At 40.6% G+C, this 20759-nt stretch overlaps 1 protein-coding gene across 3 annotated transcripts in view; it reads right to left on the reverse strand.

Moving 5' to 3' along the window:
• Positions 1-1934: 1934 nt before the first annotated feature.
• Positions 1935-20759, reverse strand: part of LOC134204172 (calponin homology domain-containing protein DDB_G0272472) — a 60811-nt gene continuing 41986 nt past the window's right edge. For 2 of the 3 annotated variants that reach the window (XM_062678998.1, XM_062679000.1), the window contains exons 3-6: positions 13818-13916; positions 3006-3137; positions 2223-2936; positions 1935-2163 (exon numbers count right to left, since the gene is read on the reverse strand). In XM_062678998.1, the coding sequence (XP_062534982.1) occupies positions 2080-2163; positions 2223-2936; positions 3006-3137; positions 13818-13916 (1029 nt within the window). In that variant the 3' untranslated portion in view covers positions 1935-2079. The remainder of the gene's footprint in view (positions 2164-2222; positions 2937-3005; positions 3138-13817; positions 13917-20759) is intronic. The other variant, XM_062678999.1, reaches the window with a different exon arrangement.

The raw sequence follows: 20759 nt of genomic DNA on the forward strand, positions 1-20759 counted from the left end.
ACAGTCCGCCATACAACACTTTTTTGTAGGTCTTGTCATTTTAGAGTTACATCGATTTATAAAAAATCCATGAAAAAAATTAGGCCCTCATCAAATGTTACTCTTGACAATTTTTGAAAAACTAAGTATGCAGAGTGGCTTAGAAATACCATATCTTTATGCCCACCAAGTTTCATTCGATTCTGAGATGGTGCTGCCAACCGCTGGTCGAGTTGGCGCGAAATTCGTCAATCGTGACTTATTTTTATTTTAATATAGTGAGGTTTGCTTAAAAATGCTAGTAAAAATCATGGTTCTGAGTGCCAAAAATCACATAAATTTTGTTTCGCTTCCAAAGAAGAGTGAGACTTTGATGAACACGATCCTTAACGATCCTTAAAAGCATACCCATTTTTGGATGTTAAGATTATTAAGAAACATAGCTATTGATTTGCATTTCGTATTTATTAAATCTGCTCCACTTGATATTACAAAACATTATCAAGGGACTTTTACATGATCCGATGACAAATTTAGACAACAGATGTCAGATGACAATTGTTATGAAAAAATAAATATAGTCGAAGTAAACAAACAAACGCACACCAACATATCCAATGACAGATGGGACTGAAAATGTTTTTTTATTCAGGATTCAGGTTGGCACTGACCCAGGTTTAAAAACGAAGTCGACAAAGTGAATGAGCAAGTGAGTGATACATCTTTTCGGAAAAAATAGTAAGTAATAATCAAAGAATGAAGATTATCATAAGGAAGTCATACTCACTGACGTAGTCAGATGCGGGCACCACTCGTTGCTAGCGCGCTGTAGTTCCCAAAGCCAGCGTTCTTGCGCCAAGTGGTGCTCTATGAAATAACAACAACTGACGCCGCCAGTGATCATGCTTAACTGCTTGATAAATGTAAACAACATAAAAACAAAAAATATACTTCACTGTTTCTATTGAATGCATTTACAGACGACAAAATGGTTGACATACTTTTGGCCACGCTTTTACACTGCGTACTCCTATGTGCACCGCTTTGATAGAATGTAGCCCGCTCTTCCACACTTTCTGTCCTGTCCAGCAAATCTCCTGCAGCGCCCCGACGTCGAAATTGCGGGGATGTAATTCCTATGACAATGACTATTGCCTATGACAAATGTGCTGCTCGGGAGATCATCCTGTCGCAACCTGCGAAACCTAACGACTTCCATGTTCAAAGCTTCCACTCGTGATCCTTTATTCGTCGCCTAGGGTCTTTGCCGATTGCATCAAGTCGTATTATCTCTCATATTGCTCGTAATGATTGGTTTACAGGCGGCTTATTGAGCCTGCCCAAACCTCCTGTCTCCTGTCGAAGGGCCGTCGTGTGAGGTCTGTTTAGAGTCCCACCTAACACCAGGACTTGGGCGTGTGCGCTTTGAGCGGCACAAGGTCGCTTTGGCGGAGCCTACTTGCGGATACATTTTTATAGAGGTTTAACAGAGCCCACTGTCAAACTCCACCACATCCTAAGGAAGCCCTACAACTCGCAGATGGCCTGGGGATGGATCGTCAAGCCCTTGGACATAGTCCCTGATTCCCTTGTTTATGGAAATTTTGCATTATTTGTGGAAATTTTATATTTATTTATTGCTCAAACCCTGATTTATTCAGCGGAAATTTCCGATTTTTTTTATGGAAAATTTCTAATTCTTCATGAAAATTTTATTTGCTGCCCACCGCAAGTCACTTTTAAATACGACTTCCATGGTATGAACACATATTTTTATAATATTGTTAGATCATGATTGATATTTAAATCTATCAAAATTTCGTTCCACCCTTTTTCGCGTTATTTTCTCCTGATAATAGAGTGTAATTTTGCTTTGTAACTGCACACTTCACTGGCTTCTCCCTTTACCTGGTTGATGGTTTTTATGCATGTTTCGGTATGTAATGAACTAATGATTTTTAAAACTGTTCAACATTGTTTTATTTCCCATAAATTGAACTATTCTAAGTTGGGTCATTTGTTATCACAATCAATTTTACATGCGCCCACCGAGCACATAACAGGACTAAAATTCTGCTAGGCCACAAACTAAACCAGCACTTACTTCATTCCGAAGCCTTTCTTAGTTTTCTTCTTCTCCAAAACAATTATCTCATCAGCAATGCTGTAAATTTCGTTAACGGTCTGGAAGTAAAAATAGAATCATCAATAAGTATCGCATGCGATGCTAATTGGACACTCACGTCAGCCTCCTTCAATCTGGTAATTTTTGGATCCTCATTACGTGCCTTTACCTTTTTCTTCTCCAGAGCCTTGTTCAACTCTTCCTTCATGGCTTCCGCTTCTGCTACTTCCGCCGGATCCAACGCGTCCGCCGCCTCACTTGCTTCGGCGTCTTCGGCCTCCGATCCACCGGCTACCTCCGAGACCTCAGCCGTGCTAACGTCATCCAGTGCATCCGTGTCATCACCGGAGTCCTTACTGTCCTTATCAATTTTGATCATAATCGAAGTTTCCATATCACTGGCCGGCTGGTTCATCGAGCTATAACCCTCCTCCGGGGAGGAAAGCTGCGTATCCGCTCCCTTCTTAGCTGCATGCTTCTTTCGGCGTTGTTTTTTCTCCTTGCTCCTGTCGGCATCCATTCGTTTGTCATCGTTCAAATCGAAATCACGCTGCTGGATTTTCTGTCCCAATTCTTCCCGCTGTTGCATCAACAGCGTTCGCAAATCCATATCTCGACAGGGACCCTTTTTTGTTTTCATTCGCAGCAGATTCAAAGCTCGCTCGTTATCCTCAATCATGTAGAGCTTTTCCTTTTCGAGCAGCGCTTCTCGCCGGGATTTGCGTTCGATTTCTTTCTGACGGTTGTGGTCCTCCATCTGGAGACGCTCCCGTTCCCATCGGAGCCCCTGTTTAATCAACCGTTCGGCGTTCTTCTCGCGGATGGTTTTGAGCTGAAGGTTGGAAAAGAAAATAAGAAATTCAACACGTAGTTTCCAATTATTTCTAGTGAAAAAAAAAACCTTTTCGCGTTTGTTGCAGATGTGTTGGTTTGTTTTTTTGTTGACCGTGAAAACCGAACTGCTCATATCATCCGGGATGGAGTCTCCGGCTCCGGAAAGGATGAGGTTACGTTCCCTCTCGAGCTCCTTGGCCTTTAATTAGAAAGGAGTAGAATAATTATATGCACTGTTAGTATAAGAAAGTGAGAATTTCTCAATGTGGATAATTAATGGAATCAAGTTGTACGTGAAAGTGTATATCTTCTGTCTGTATATATAAAAAATTAAATGGTCTGTGTTCGTATAACTCGAAAACGGCTGGATGGATTTGTTTCATTCCTTCAGTAGGTAAGTTCATCATTGATTCCGACGGGTTTATATGATATTTCCTCAAGTGAAAATCACGAGTAAGCTTGAGTAACCGTAAAAAAAACAAAATTAAGATTCGTATGGACTATTCACAACGCGCAGAAATAAAACTAAGGTTCCTATCACTGAGCCCATACATCTTGAAGACGATGTGTCAGAATGCAAAACAGTTTTTATTATTTTTATGGTTTTAGAATCAGTGATCATTCGAGGTAAAAATGAGAAAAGAAAATTGGTTAAGACTAGTTAAGCCTACAACACAATTCGTAACGGACTGTTGTGGTCAATCTTCAGAGGTGATCTTCTATTTATCCTTCTACCTATCTCTCTATCTTATTCGTCTTATATGTCTGAGCTTTTTCATCTTGTTTTTTCGCTGACTAGGGTTAAGGCAGGCATATTCGTGTTTTCGTCATAGTCTCATTTTTTTTTGTCAAACCCTTTTGTTCCAAATCTTTAGATCAGTAGAAACGTTCTGCTATAGTTAAGTTATAGCAAATGGACGTTGCTTTCGATGGTTTTAACCTCTACGGCGATGAACGGAAATACTGGCCAAGTCCCTACTTCACAACCATAAACATTAATCTTGCTGTAATTTATTTATTCATTTATTATTAATTTAATCCATCTGACATTTAAAAATATCTACAAAGCGAATCAAATGACACTTTCACAATATCACATCCAAAATACAATAAAATGAGAAAAGCAAAAACGGGTAAGACAGAACATTAATATTACGAATAGATTTTTACAATGATGGCCTCCAAGTGTTGTTATGTATACCAACAAATTCTCTAACCTGTCATAAGACGAGTTTATACAATCCCATTGAATTCCACCACCCGTATCAGCACAAAATGGCAGCTTTTCATCACATGATCCACAGAATGCAGACGATTCCCCTGAGCGAAGAAGGAAAAACGAAGGAGCTACACCACATCTTGGAAACAGCGAGGATCAATGGATACAAGGAAAGAACAATACAAGCAATCATCAACAAGAAGCAGAGGACCCTACGGAAAAACGAACTGACAACACTGACACCGATCGATGAACCGCTGAAGAGGGTATCGGTCCCCTATGATCGACACATCACCCACCAGCTACGCCATCGACTGAGGAAATTCGGCATCGATTTAGTATTCTCCAGCAGAAGCAATCAACTGAAGACACTGTTGGGCTCCACAAAAGATAGAGTAGAAATGTTAAATAAGGCCGGGGTTATCAAATTAATTGTTCACAGTGTGATAAAGTATATGTAGGTCAAACAAAAGATCGTTAGATGTAAGGTTCAAAGAACATATTGCAGAAGTAAAGTAAGGCTAAGAGGGAAACTGATAAGGGATTAAATTATGAGTTTAGGTCTAAGGTAGCTGAAAATGTATATCAGGAAAATCATTCTATTACGACATCAAACATTAAAATTTTAAGAAATGTCTCTTCTCCGTGGAAACTTGATGTTGCTGAGAGCTTAGAAATCTACCGACAGGTACAAACGCGGTTGTTGAATAAAGATCAAGGAAATGGTAGCTCCTGGCTCTTCAAGTTTATACCTAAGCATTAAGCGCATCAAGCGAGTAGAAATAAGCACCGTAGTAAGATAAGTACCTAGATAAATTATTATACCTACGCATAGTATAAATAGTGTAAGCTGCGATCATCTTCTTCAAGTCGAGTCAAGTACGAGACACTGAAAACGACCTTACTGTTGAGGTCGAAATACGTATCTGTCAAGATACAATTAAGTGGTGGAATTCAATGGGATTGTATAAACTCGTCTTATGACAGGTGAAAACATTCCACTAAAAAACTCAAAATAATTTTCTTATCAAATTCTCTAAATTAAATATTTTCGGAAAAAGGGGTCCTCCTTAGCCGTGCGGTAATATGCACGACTACAAAGCAAGACCATGCTGAGGGTGACTGGGTTCGATTCCCGGTGCCGGTCTAGACAATTTTCGGATTGGAAAGTGTTTCGATTTCCCTGGGCATAAAAGTATCATCGTGTTAGCCTCATGATATACGAATGCAGAAATGGTAACTTGGCTTAGAAACCTCGCAGTTAATAACTGTGGAAGTGCTTAATGAACACTAAGCTGCGAGGCGGCAATGTCCCAGTGGGGGATGTAATGCCAATGAAGAAGAAGAAGAAATATTTTCGGGCCAAGTTAATGGATCATGCGCTCGAGATTTCCATGTTTTATTTACTACTAAATTGAAAGATATAAAATCTGGTCTTCAACCGTTCCAAAATTTTGTTAACCTTCCTAACGTGTTCGGGTCAATATGATCCGAATCGCACTTTCAAATAGTCATAGCCTTTTAACGCAACAATTTGAAGGTCTGAAACTTCTTCAGTTTTGCTATTTCGTGGAAAACTATGTTCCGGAACGTTGATCTTCTTTGTACTTCTTTGTCTTCTTGTTCTCTAAAAAAATCTCACACTTACGGTATTCGGGTCATATTGACCCGGATTTGACTTATATCTCAGGCATTTCTCAGCCAAATTCGCATGTTTATATAGGTTTATATACCCAAAATAATCGGCAGCTCAATTTTTTCCGAAACTGACCTCAGATTGTTGATCGGTCACACCTACATGCTTTAAGCGTCGGAGGAAGGATCGTCAGGTGGCCACTTTTTATTGACGAAAATTGCACACGAATATCGCGCATCGATTTTTTGCTGTCTTTTCTTTAAAATGTACCCAATAGTGGCTCAATGCAAAGCCAATAGCAACCCATGATGTCCATACAAGTCCTTAGAAGCCATGCGCATAATTTATGACTTGGATAGGGGAAGTGTACCGGTTTTTGCCAACTTAGTGCCTATTTTGGCCAACCCTGAAAAATACATATTTTTCCAAAATAATCGATCAGTTAAAAGCAGCGTTGAATCGTGATATCTCTTGTTGGAACTAAAAAACCCTTCCGAATTGCTTTATTTTTGGAGTTATTCGCAGAATTGGTCAAATTAGGAACATGGCCAAAACCGGTACAGTTCCCCTATGTCCCAAAAGGATGTTCTTAGATTTCCAAATAATTCTGAAGTTCAGAAAAATTGATCTACCAAGATTATTGGGCTTGATATCAAGCCAATAACAACCCACACATGCCTTTCGAGCCCATGCGCATGATTTACGATCTATGTATGTCCAAACCGGATGTTCTAGGATCTCCAAATCATTCTGAAGTTCAGACAAGTTGGTCTACCAAGACAACTGGGGCCGATATACAGCCAATAGCAACCCATGGTATCCATACAGTGCCTTGAAGGTCATGCGATTTAGATATGTCCAAACCGGTTATCTTAGATTCTCCAAATCATTCTGGAGTTTAGACAAATTGAACTACCAAGTCATCTAAGGTCGGTATAAAATCAATAGCAACCTGTCATAAGACGAGTTTGAACAATCCCATTGAATTCCACCACTTAATTGTATCCTGACAGATACGTATTTCGACCTCAACAGTAAGGCCGTCTTCAGTGTCTTGTACTTGACTCGACGACAAGTCGAGTCAAGTACAAGACACTGAAGACGGCCTTACTGTTGAGGTCGAAATACGTATCTGTCAGGATACAATTAAGTGGTGGAATTCAATGGGATTGTTCAAACTCGTCTTATGACAGGTGAAAACATTCCACTAAAAAGCTCAAAATAATTTTCTTATCAATAGCAAGCCATATTCTCCACCCAGGCCAGGATTTACGATTCAGATATTTTCAAGCCGGATGATCTAAGTTCTCCAAATTACTGTGGAGTTGAGATCAATAGATCTACCAAGTCAACTGGGCGCGCTTCAAAATAAATAGCAACCCATGGTGTCCATATAGGCCCGTGGAAGCCATGTGCATGGTTTGTGATTTTGTTATGTCCAAGTTGACCTTATATCTCGTTTTATTGTCTCAGTCGATTCTTTGGCTTATTTAAGGTCAACTTTCCCAAAGAACCCATATTTTTTGAAGCCTCTAACTATTTTTAAAATTGAAAACAAAAACCGAAAAAGTGCTGCACGTGTGAACCGGCCTGAAAAATTCACCCGATGTTCGTTCAAAATCGGGCTAATCTTAAAAAACAGCACTTTTTCGAAGTTTGTTTTTAATTTTAAAAATATATAGAGGCGAAAAAATATGAGTTCTTTGGGAAAGTTGGCTTTAAATCAGCCAAAGAATCTATTGAGCGAAAAAAAATGTTTTTGGGTTACTATCTGTTTTGTGCCGAGTTGACTTTGTAGATCAATTCATCTGAACTCTTGAGTGATATAAAATATTTAGAACCTTAAGTAGCTATTGGTTTTGTACCGAGAACAACTGATATGATAGAACAATCGGTTTCAATTGTAGAATGACTTGAAGAGCTTAGAATATCCGATTTAGACATATCTGAATCGTAAATCATGCGCATGGCTTTGAAACTGATTTATTACCCGACAACAACTCAGTAGTACGAGACTCGGAGCTAGTCACAGGGTCGGCGCACTACTGGGCAACCGGAGGGGCTACGCGGGTACAAAATGGTCAGATTGTCGGTCGGTTGGCTGGAATAACGGTCTTCAGCGATGTGGAGTCGGTTCAGATGCTCAGGCGCTTCCTTCTGACGAATCCGGTTGACGACGGCAAGGCCGCCCTTTGTCAAACCATGAAGGGTAAACTCCTTTATGATTATGGCTACAGCTCGAGTAGGTTTTCCTCCTTGACGCTAATGGCGATGGGAACAATCGTCCTTTACGTTTAGGTCCTTTTGTGACCAAGGTCACTGACCGTAGCGTGAAATGGCGGTCCTCGGACTCGCCAACCAGAAGCACTAAATCAAAACGGAAAAAAGGTCCTGAATCAAAGTGTACGCTCTTTCAGGTGGGCTTTGTACAACTTTTTTGCACTAACTTTCCGGGTTCACGAATTTACTTGGCACTCCACTAGCACTTCTGGTCTACACGCTCCACTGATTAAAAGTGAACGATGGCCGTCCACAGAGCATCCTACGAACCCTTCAGCCTCCCGCCAAAATCCAGATCCCCATTTTACTAAGCCAGTCGACATCCAACCGTTAAACATGGCCATGCCGGACTGCCCCATGGGTTTGAGCGATACGATTTTAATTTGAATATTTGAATGTTCGATTTACATGTTGCGTTTTAAAAATTTATTGGATTTTATTGTACCAACGGTTACAGCTTTAAGGCGGCTATATGTACATGCGATATTGCTATGTATCGAACCCAGTTGCCTTGGTAGACAAGGTTGTCTGAACTCCAGAACGATTTGGATAAATTAGAACATTCGAATTGGACAGATTTAAATCGTAAGCCATGCACATTGTTTCTGAGCGCCAATAGCCAGACACAATGGATTGCTACAGGCTTCGTACCAAGCACAGTTGACTTGAACATATCGTGGATCATGAACATATCTAGATCGTTAATCATGCACATGGTCTCTAAGGGCCTGTATGAGTTCCTATTGGCTTTGTATTGAGCTCAGTTGACATGGTAGATCAATAGTTCTGAACTTAAGAATGATTTGGGGAACTTAGAACATCCGGTTTAGACATATCTGGATCGTAAATCATGCATATGACCTCTTAGAGTTTGTATGAACACCATGGGTTGCTATTGGCTTTGTATTATGCCCAGTTGACGAGGTAGATCAATTTGTATGAATTAAAGAACGATCTGGAGAACTTAGAACATCCGGTTTGAACATATCTCGATCATAAATCATGCACATGGCCTCTAGGACCTATATGCTCGCCATCTTTGGATTGGCAATCCTACGCCTTTGGACGCAAGGCTAACTGGAGACCCTGGGTTGCTATTGTCTTTGAATTGAGCCCAGCTGAAGTGGTAGATTAATCGGTCAGAACTCCAGAATGATTTGAAAGACTAAGACCATCTGGTTTGGAAATATATTGGTCGTAAATCATGCGCATGGCCTTTGAGGGCCTGTATGGAGAATTTTTAATTTTTATTTAATACCAGACTAAGGCCAGAGTGGCCTATGCAATACATAAAAGTCTTCTCCATTCAGCTCGATTCATGGCAGCACGTCGCCAACCACGCAGTCTTCGGAGGGTCCGCAAATCATCCTCCACTTGATCAACTCCTTTGCTCGCTGTGCACCTCGCCTTCTTGTTCCCGTCGGATCGTTGTCGAGAATTACTTTCACGGGATTAATGTTCGACATTCTGGCTACGTGCTCGGCCCACCGCAGTCTTCCGATTTCCGCGGTATGAACGATGGATGGTTCTCCCAATAGCTGATGCAACTCGTGGTTCATTCGCCTCCTCCACGTACCGTCTGTCATCTGCACCCCATCATAGATGGTACGCAGCACTTTCCTTTCGAAAACTACCAGTGGGAGTTGGCCCTCCACGAGCATCGTCCAGGTCTTGTGTCCGTATAGGTCTAATAAGCATTTCGTAGATAGTCAGTTTGGTACGGCGGCAAACTTTATACGATCGGAGCATTTTACGGAGACCAAAGTACGTACGATTTCCTGCCATGATGCGTCTCCGATTTTTTTGCTGGTATCGTTATCGAAGATCACCAGTGAGCCCAAGTTTACGAATTCTCCATCCACCTCGATTTCGTCACCACCAATACAATTACTTGGTGAATGGCTCACGTTGTCCTCTCTCGAGCTTCTTCGTATCATGTACGTCAAAATCGTACCACTCGTCTCAATCCCTGCCCTTCGTTTTACTTCCTCCAAAGCGATGTTGAATAGCAGACACTAAAGACCATCACCTTGCCGTAACCCTCTGCGCGTTTCGAAGGAACTCGAGAATGCCCTTGCAACTCGGACTACGCACATCACCCATCCATCGTCGCCTTGATCAACCTATCAGTTTATCCGGAAATCCGTTTTCAGCAATGTGATTGCGCGGTAGTTGCTACAATCCAGCTTATCGCCCTTTTTGTAGATGGGGCACACGATACCTTCCATCCACTCCTGCGGCAGAACCTCATCCTCCCAAACCTTGGTAATTACCCAGTGCAGCGCTCTAGCCAGTGCCTCACCACCGTGTTTAAACAGCTCTCCTGGTAGTTGGTCAACTCCAGGGGCTTTGTTGTTTTTCAGCCGGCCGATCTCCTCCTGGATTTCCCGGAGATTCAGAACCGGAAGTCATATGTCCTGCGCGCATGCTCCTGGGTTCCATACCGCCACCGTTGTCTGCCACATCGCCATTCAGGTGCTCTTCGTAATGCTACCGTCACATTTGGATCACCTCACGCTCATTTGTAGGAAGGTTCCCATTTAGGGTATACTGTCCAATAGTGGACCCCCTAGTAGCGGAATTTTGCTCTTCCTGTCATAAGGAGTAGATATTTTCAACATATTTTTTCTGCTTGATATCTTAATAACAAGTTCTGCATCTCCTCTTCACGATAAATACATAAAACACTCAAATACACGACGTTTTTCGTTGAAATTAAAATTTGACTGAACTGACTGAATTCGTCCTATACTAGACCATCTGGGGGTCCATTATAGGAAATTGCTTCCCTATAGTCGACACTTCATTTGATTTTCATGTCCCGTTTCGGGACGTTCTTCTTCCCTATTATGGACCCCCCGAAATATTCCTATAATGGACACTCTGGTGTTTATTTTTTATAGAATTGTAAAACATCATTACTTTCCATAGCTTTTCCAATGCATGTAATCAAATCATAGGACTGTAAGGTAGGTTCTCCCGATGGAATTTCATAGCAAAATGTTTACATTGTGCTGTAATAATGCAAAAATAGCTGGAGGGTCCACTATTGGGCACTTAACCCTATGCCCTTACACATATCGGGCTGTGGCACGTGGCCTTCACGTGAACGGTTTAACTTCTCATAGAACTTTTGTCCGTTATTAGCGCGGTACAGTTGAACCGACTCTTCACGGTCTCTATCTTCCTGCTGGCGGTTTTTGCTCCGAAGAATTGAGTTTTGTCTGTTCGGCGCCCGTTTGTATCGTGCCTCGTTCGCGGTCCTGCGGTGTTGCAGCTATCTCGCCCATGCTGGATTCGGGTATATCCCGTTAGGCATAAGTACGTTAGGCATAAAGACGTTAGGCATAAAGACGTTAGGCATAAGTACGTTAGGCATAATGTACGTTAGGCATAATTGACGTTAGTTATAAAATAACCCAAAGAACATAAAAAAGGCAGAATTATGCCAAACGTCCATTATGCCTAACGTACATTATGCCTAACGTCCGTTATATCTAACATCCATTATGCCTAACGTACTTATGCCTAACGTCTTCATGCCTAACGTACTTATACCTAACGTCGCGGACCCGCTGGATTCATCTCATCAACTAACTGCTCACATTCGCCGACATACCAGTTGTTTCTCTGATCCGAGGGTTCCATGCCTAGTTCAGCGGTTGCGATGCTTCCAATGGCGGATCGAATATCTCTCAAGCCATCTTCAAGAGACGCTACGCCTAGCTGCTCTTCTGTTAGGAGTACCACTTCCAGCTGCTGCCGGTAGTCTTGGGCTAGTCTACCGTCTTGTAGCCGCCCAATTAGTTAGCCACGGCGGACGACTCCGACGCGACTGCGCTAAGCAGATATACTGCAACGAGGTAGTGGTCGGATTCAATATTCGCACTGCGCATTCGCATGTCGCCGATGATGATTTTGACATCCCTTCGTGCGAGCAATGCACGATGATGGTGCTGTAGTTGAAGAAACGGCGTTTTATTCTCAGTTTGCACTTCCTTGCGTAGATTGACTGCCACCCAATTACGCGTTGGCGCATCTTGCCCAAAACTATGAAGCCGGTTCCCAGCTCGTAGGTGGTGCCACAGCTTTGGTAGAAGGTAGCCGCTCGATGCCCGTTTTCCACACTTTCTGTCCTGTTCAGCAGATTTCCTGTAGCGCTACGACGTCCGGGGATGTAATTCATCGTAGATTATCCTGTCGCAACATGCGAAGCCTAGCGACTTGCAGTGCCATGTTCCAAGCTTCCAATCGTGATTCGTTGTTTGTCGCCTTGGTCGTTTTGCTCCTGCTGGTTTAAATTTGTCGTCAATAGTGTGACTCAGAACGTTAGTGTATAGTCTGAAAGATACCGAAAAACTTTTCCAAAGAATGCACGTTGCTGGAGCGTCTTTAAAAACAAGTAATATCGCTTCGAAGATTAATTGTTCAAGCCTTGTGAAAGAAAACAATGTTTCTGCCACCATAACCGGGCCACCTATAATAGTTGGAGGGTAATACCTTATTGTCCGGATTTTAACTTGCAGAAATGATACCGAGTAACTCTAAGCAGCAACCCAAGATAAATAATTTTTAAATAACATTCAGCTAGTTCAGCAGTACTGGCAGAATAAACGGTTTTTTGCATGTGGACTGAACAACCAATCTCCGAAGCGCTATAACTTTTTTGCAGACGTTCCAGGAACGCATATCCTTCAGGAAAGTTTCCCGGCATCCTTTGGAGTATACTTTAACGCAATGTATCACTTGGTTTACGATAAACTGGAGCCTCTAGGAGTGAAAAATGCAAAAATCTACGTTTTCCCATACTAATTTACATACAAACTTCAATCGCGATGTTGAAAGCTAGGAAGCAATCAATCGGGTTAAGGTTTTGCATTTGTTCGGGACCCCAAATGATTTCATAAACTATTGATTTGAAAAATTGAAACATGCTGCGGGTGCCCCACTCTAATATCTATGGATGTAGACGAGGAAGCAGAAATACTAAACTTTAATTGTTAAGCCCTTTTCAAATGTTGGTCTCGAGACGAGCCAGCCTCGGGCTGAAAGTACGAAACACTGAAGACGGCCTTACTGTTAAGGTCGAAATACGTATCCGTCAAAGGTACAATCAAATAGTGGATTTAAATGGGATAGTATAAACTCGTCTAATTACAAGTATTTTTATTTTTATTTATCATGGAGGCGATTTATATAATTTCATTTTTATAATGAGTATATGGTTTTAAATCGTTCATACATGGTACCTAGCTTAACTAGAGATTTTTACAATATTGATGATGACAAAAACTAAATAAGAAATACTAACAATCCCAGGATTATTGGTATTCCTATGAATATTTCTAGGAACTTTTTTCAAATGGGCGTAATTGATTCTGACCTTGATTTTTGGAATGATGATTGTGCTGTTAACTCGAACTATTTTAGTCAACTAACGTACTCAACAGAAAGAATAGATTGCGATCTATCAGGTAGTAACGCCAGTTGCACGAAATATGCTGAATAGAGAGAGTAGGAGCCGTTTCAAATTTCAAGGTCAAATACAGTTACGCCTATTTGAAAAAAGTTCCTAGATTTCCTTTTCTGGCATTGATACACTTTTACCCACAGAAAAAGACAACCAAATTGGGCTCATTGTTAGTGATGCGCCATACGCACAAGCCGCATATTTTTAATTAATAACTGATGCAGCATAGATAAACCTTGGAATAGCGCTATGTATAATGAAATTGAATCCTTACCAAAACGACACTGTGCAGCGGAATCAGACGGTGAGGACAATTGTGCCAACTGTATTGGCCATTCAGGATCAGGTATTTTTGACGTTCGAGCTCATCGTACTTGAGTTTTGCATTGATTGGCATTGGTTTGAGGATGTCAGCAGGGTGGCCCGCGGAGGCACATTTCCATTGATTCAGGTGACGTCCATGCACCGTGGGATAAATGGGCCACCCGGCACATATGGTCGATGATTCAGATTCAGATGATGGATGATGGGTGTCGCCGGATGATGGGGAATGCCGAGGGAATGTGCATGAAAGTGAAAATGAATGGAAAAGATTAAAGTGAATAAATAAGAATTGTTGTATAAATAATGATAGTGGAAAATGCGGTAAATGAATGTGAGGTAATCAGCGTTAGTACCAGCTCTGGCGCTAGTCGCACATATGTCGTTTCATTACAGATATTGTGGCAAGCAGCGGATGTGTTTGTGCAAACAATGGAAGTCAACGTCGTCGCCAGTATCCATAGCTAGCTAGGTAATGCCACTTGCCGTTCGATACCATAACGTTGGGCTTGCACATGGACCTATTCTATACGCAACAGCTGTGCAGCTCGATCTTGGCATTCAAGACGAGCATTCGGCCTTGTTACTTTTGTGCTTCCTTTGGGCCCTAACAACCACGCGATGACAATAGCAACGAAGCTCAATCAATGTGAGGGCACTGTTCACAGTTCAGTTAAATCATTCTGACGACGGAGCAATGCAAGACTTCAAACGATGTTGTTTCTAGAAGTTTTTAAATAGAAGCAAATGTCACTTCATGTAGCCGCAATGATCAAAAAGAAATTTTGAATAATTTTGAAAAAATAATAATACAATATTTGTAAGTAATACTATCAGATAGCAAAGTCAAATAACAATTCGTTGTGAATATAATAATATACAGGAGCACGGTATTGATAATGCAACAAATATTTCATCTAAATAACAAAGGATTAATTTGATTTGTCTATCTACTTAAATCGAACAAGTGACTTAATGCAATAAATTCAAGCCCAAAATATACCACTTGGTTACTACCAAAAATAATCGTCACGTCCCTACCGAAGCATAAAACAAATTTATCCCACCGCACGACCGCAAATCTCACCCCATCCACGGTAATGCACAACATGTACGTACATTCCGCACATCCTCCTTCGAGGGCACTCGAACTTTGTCTTCAGCAAACATGACCGGCAATGTTCCCATTTGGGTCATCATGCGAACTTAGTACGCCCTCGTCCTGACCGTCCTCACTGTGTGGCCAGAGAGTGAGCGGTAAGACAACCGACGGAACGCATCAACCTCAGACAGTAAACGCGTCTTTACGGCCCGAACGTGTTCCATCTTGATAATGCGATTATCGAGTATGAATACAGATATGAGCCCATGTGGGGGTGTGTATGTATATTATGATGTGTGTGCGAACAATTTTACGACGTCCACCCCCGAAGCACTTGTGGCACATAAAGTCAATACTTCGCTTTTCCATGCGTAATGCTACATTGTGACTGTTTCGCTTTAGGGCATTGAGCTGGGCTGGCTTGAGAAGTCACGTGATTGGCATTTACAACCACTCGGTGTGCCTGGTTCCGGTGCAAGGATTCTTGGAAATCTGTGAGCCGATCACATATCTTCTCATTCATTGACACCTTTCCAACCTGTTGATTGTGGCCACCAGTGAGGTGTTTGTGAACCACCGAAGGGTTGTAAATTCTGGTTGAAGCTTTCAACACTTATGCTCATTTCACTGTATGTGCCAAATCAGGGAGAAGGCAACCTACGCAGCACATCTCTGTATCAGAATAGCCTTAAGGAGGCATTGATTAATTTAGAAAATTTGATAACCTAACTAATATGTACTGCCATCGGGGGTGACAATGGGTCAGGGGGTGAGAATGGGTCATCGTATAGCAAAATCGTTCAAAAAGGTCTCTTATATCAATTATACTCTATTACCAATATAGTCCACTCTGGCTGATTTGAAGAGACAACGCAGCAGCGCCGCGGTATCACAAAAGGCAAGCAATGTAGTGAAGAGACATTCCGAGGGGTGCCAAAACGTATAATGCAATATGCAACATAACATTTTGAAATAATATACTAGAAATCATCCCATGACCCCATTTTGATATTTCAGTTTAAAAATAAATTTTTGAAAAAAGTAATTCAAATTTTGAAATATTGTAAAATAAGTGTAATTTTTGCAATTAACGCACCCCTTGGTTATCGTTTTCAGGCGATAGTTACCTTTTGTGACGGAAGATGGTGTTAATGTGCTGTCTCTTGCCTAATATATGGGGATTTACGAAGTGGACTACATATATTGTTAATATACTATATTTGCTTATATTTTAGTCTTCTTGCCCTCAGATACATTCAATCTATTCTACAACCATTCTAAGCAATTGAAACAGTGACCCATTGTCACCCCCGACGACGGTACACTAATATTTACAATAAAAATTTGATAACCTAGATTGGAACTAGCGCCCTAAGCGCTTCTTGGTCCGAGTGCAGGCAACGGACCCTAAACTTTTTTTCACACTCACCAAAGCGTTCATGTGGCCCGCGGGCCGGATGCGGTCCTTGGCTCCTTTTTTTGTGGCCCGCGGCTTGTGAGAAAAAATACTTCATTATCGGCCCGAAAGCTTTTCTATCTGACTCGAGAAGCTCCTTTTTATTATTCATAAATAAATACTGTAGGTCATTACGGTTAAAAAATAAAATCTGGCCAAGCACGGAGTCGAATTATTGCAGCACGGGCCAATTGCATACCGGCTGTTGGTGACATCTTGTGCTCTAAAGGAAAAGCCTCCGTCAGTAGTATTAGTTTCTCGTTAAGCACGGGGAAGAGCTAAAGTTCTCACAGAAGATTTGAAAACTACATTACATAAAAAAAGCCACCTGCTTCTGATTCTACCTGCTCACTATCGATGAAAATACTTGATGTAAAAAACAAGCCATACGTAGCTGGCTGCATAAGCGGAATTTGTGATCACCTTCAAATCATAGAGGAATTAGCAGCATTGATCCGATGAAGGAAACAACTACCGGTGTTGACCTGGGGAAAGCTGTTAAGACCTGTATGAACTCTTCTTTAAAAACTTAAGACTTGACAACTGATGGAGCTGTGAAAATTAAAGGAATTTGTTTATTTGTTAAGCAATTGTTAATCAACCACAAAAGTTAATTTGTGATATTTCTCTGTACATTACATTTATCACCAAAAAAGATCTATGTGCAAAAACAATAAATATTCGTGATGTAGTGTCGCTCGACAATCAAGTTTACCTACGCGAGGAAACTCAACCCTAACTAATTCAAATAATTATAGTACATGTCACCAGTCATCTCAATGTTCGAACATTAAGTTGCAATTCAGGGATCAACACGTTGAACCTTCATTATCCAATATGCAAACTATTGAAACAAAATTGAAACAATTTGGCACAATTGATTGCCGAGAACTGATACATTTCTCTAATCCGGTAGGAAAACAGTTCCTGCAAATCTCTTGAATATGCTGATACACTTGAAACCTGTGCTGATAAACATATCTGTGTGAACAACTCGTATCAAGAATGAAAACAGTACAAAGTAATAGTTGATCTTCATTATCTGCTTTCGAAACTCGATCACCGATTGTGAAATCAATATGCGTCGAGTATTCCATGTCCTGTTATGTAAAAAGAAAAAGAAAATAAGCACACAAAAAGATTGTTCACACGCAATAATATCGTGTTAAGTTTTCTTTTATAAACAATTTTAGTCGTTCTGTGGAACTAAATGCCAATCTGAAAAAATGTAAATTACTTTGGTTATTTTGAAAATGTACAAAAAATATGTACCGAATATTTCCTGGCCCGCCAGCAAGTGTTCAATCTCAAAATTGGCCCATGACTTGAAAAGGTTGGGCAGGCCTGATGTAAGGTTTTTATCCCGGCCAGATGGTGGACCTCGGATGTTCTTGTCCTGGGAGGGATGTGGAGGATCATCCTCAGGAATTTGTTAGACGAATTAGCTATCTCTTCAGATCCTTGGGAATAATTAAGAAATGTGATAAATTGGAAATAGTGTCTACACCCTAAAAATGAATTACTCAAAATTGAGTCGAATCCAAATCACTTTTGCTGGGTTTTTCATATACGTTGTAACTGTAAATGTAGTAAAAGATACTACTTCAATGAAATAATATATAAATAATAATTTCTTGAAAGTAAAGCATGTCTTTCCATCATTGGAAATTTGAATTTTTTTTTTCGAAAGGGAGGGAGGAGGTTAGTTTTATCCCAAAACACCAAAATCCTCAAAATCTAAAAAATGGACATGATGCCCATCAAGTTTTTCTATCTAGACGAGTACATTTTACAGCATACAGATCCTAGTTTGAGCGGAATCATCATTTTATCGAAGTTATATATTTTACTCAAATTTTGAGTATAGGGTGTCTCAGAAAGTATAAGCTTAAGTATAAATATCATTGTTCACATTTCAATTTATCGCTCTGTGATTCATATGTATACCATTTGATTAAGTATTTATTGAAATGCGAAACATTTTCCTTAAAAAGCGCAAACGATCTTTCACACCACAATCCACAATCACACTTCTTCGAAGGACGAAAAGAGACAGACGACACATCGCCGGTGGTAAATCATTCAGAAACCTCTTCCCGTTGCCCAACTTGTCTTGAGCATAAAGTAATTATTGAATTGCAAAGCTTTTTCCTTGAAAAGCGCAAACAGATCTTGCACAAATGGTGCACTTAACTCCCAATATTCACCGAGTTAGATGGGGAAAATGGAAGATAAGGTGATAAGGATATGGTGATGAGTTTTCATTTCAGAACATGAACGCAAATCGGGAGATCGTTCAAGCTGTTCCCGTAAAAATGGTTCGTCCGTTCAAGACAGTGTTGTCCTACACTCAGTGCGAAAAATTCTGCTCTTTGATTTTACTCCAACTAAACGATTTTATAATCTTAGCTAAGTAAGTGTAACTAATAGAGGGATATTTGAATTTTCTAAATGTCATGTCAAACTATTGAAAAAATGCACACCAGAGCCTCAGGAGCGCGCGCACTGAAAATACACTGGAGTGTTTTCACTGGAGTGTATTTTTAGCGCGCGCGCTCCTGTGGCTCTGGCGTGCATTTTTTTTGATAGTTTGACATGACATTTAGAAAATTCAAATATCCTTCTATTAGTTATACTTACTTAGTTAAGATTGTAAAATCGTTTAGATGGAGTAAAATCAAAGAGCAGATTTTTTCGCACTGAGTGTAGGACAACACTGGTTCAAGATATGGAAAAATCTGAGAATGGAAAATCAATCAAGAAACAAGAATCAAACACGGACTTTCAGGAAGCATATGAAGAAGAAAACGAAGTGAATAACAAGCCGCATATGTCAAAACATGGGCCCATACGATAAACTTTGTATTTCGATCACGTAGTTTGGTCCTGCTCGGAAAATGACGCCTCCAGAGAGCAATTATTGGATACCCTTGTGGCCCGAGGTAAACAACCCTTCAGGGAAGTTCGAGGTGTTTTGGGAGATCGTGATGTTGTCTATATGCAGGCCATTTACAGTTTTCTTTGTGCTTCTGACATCAAAATCTAATATTTTGTTTTTTTTTTCTTCTTTCTTCAAAGTTTTTTTTTGTTTAGTCTCTGCCTTTTTGTTCCGTAGAGCTCCATAGCTCTTGCCATCCGGAAGATGCTCCCAGTCGAACCATTCCTCGAGCATGACGACACGCCACATAGTCACTGACGCCAAATGCCCGGATGAGAAGCTGAAATTTCCTTATCCCAAATCCTAACCCGACCATCCTTAAACATTGTAAACTAACCTCGAGTCACCACGAGTACGCTGGCTCCTTCCCCTCTCTTATTAACAGTATAATAAAATGATATTGATTGTATATATCACAAAGAACCATGGCTCCGTAAAGTGTTATACACGCCTGAGCCTACCAAATAAACAAACTTGGAAAAAAAAAGAAAAAAAAAACTTTGTATTGGAAATGCTGATAAGCCAGTTTATTTAGAAACATTCTGTAATAAAACAATGATTTGACAAGCAATTTGTATGTGTGGAATGCTCTCAAATCCATTTGCAATAACCCAGAGGACGCTCGCTCTGAATCGTACGCGGGACAATATAAGCTCAACAAAAAGGAATAGTAACGATTGTGGCATAAACTGCTTTCTTTATGAAATCTATATGATTACGATTACGACTGGTAAATTTATTTTCATTTAACTCGGTCAATGAAATTGTTAAGTACATAATTTCTGTTCAAAAGAGTGGAAGGAAAAATTAATTTAGGATCCTCCCCGATGATATTGGTTTGGCATACCAATCTGTTTTTACACTTCCACCGTCTTGTCTGATGACTACCAAGTCTAAGTCCCTCCTCTCCAAATTCGCAAGTAAAATTAATGGTGTCGTTTTGTGCGTTGAAAACTGACAGAACTTGATTGATTTGATCCTTGTGCAAAACAAGAAAAAGATCATCCACATATTTCCTTATGAATTGAGGAGGAATACCCGCTGACTTGGTGAGCGTGGGGCGTATCCGAGGATGGAGAGATGCGGCCTCGAACCGTGTATTGTGGCGTCAAATTGTTGATTCAGTGTTATCTGTTTAGATGTAAACTAAATAAATGAAATGACCTGCTTGCATAATTGCCTTGGTAATCAAGATCTCCATGACAATATCCAGCCACCCATCCACCACCCAATACACATAACCCACAGTAAACGCCCATCCTCCGGCTGCAAAACACCCACTATAGTGTGTGGCAAAAGATAGTGAAAAAAAAAAAAACTGACCATGATTTTGTCAAGTATAGCACTTTTAGTCAGACTAAACATTTTATTGCAATACCTATTATTCTTAAAGTGAGGC

This window comes from Armigeres subalbatus, unplaced genomic scaffold (assembly GCF_024139115.2).
Source record: "Armigeres subalbatus isolate Guangzhou_Male unplaced genomic scaffold, GZ_Asu_2 Contig435, whole genome shotgun sequence".
In the NCBI taxonomy this organism is placed as follows: domain Eukaryota; kingdom Metazoa; phylum Arthropoda; class Insecta; order Diptera; family Culicidae; genus Armigeres; species Armigeres subalbatus.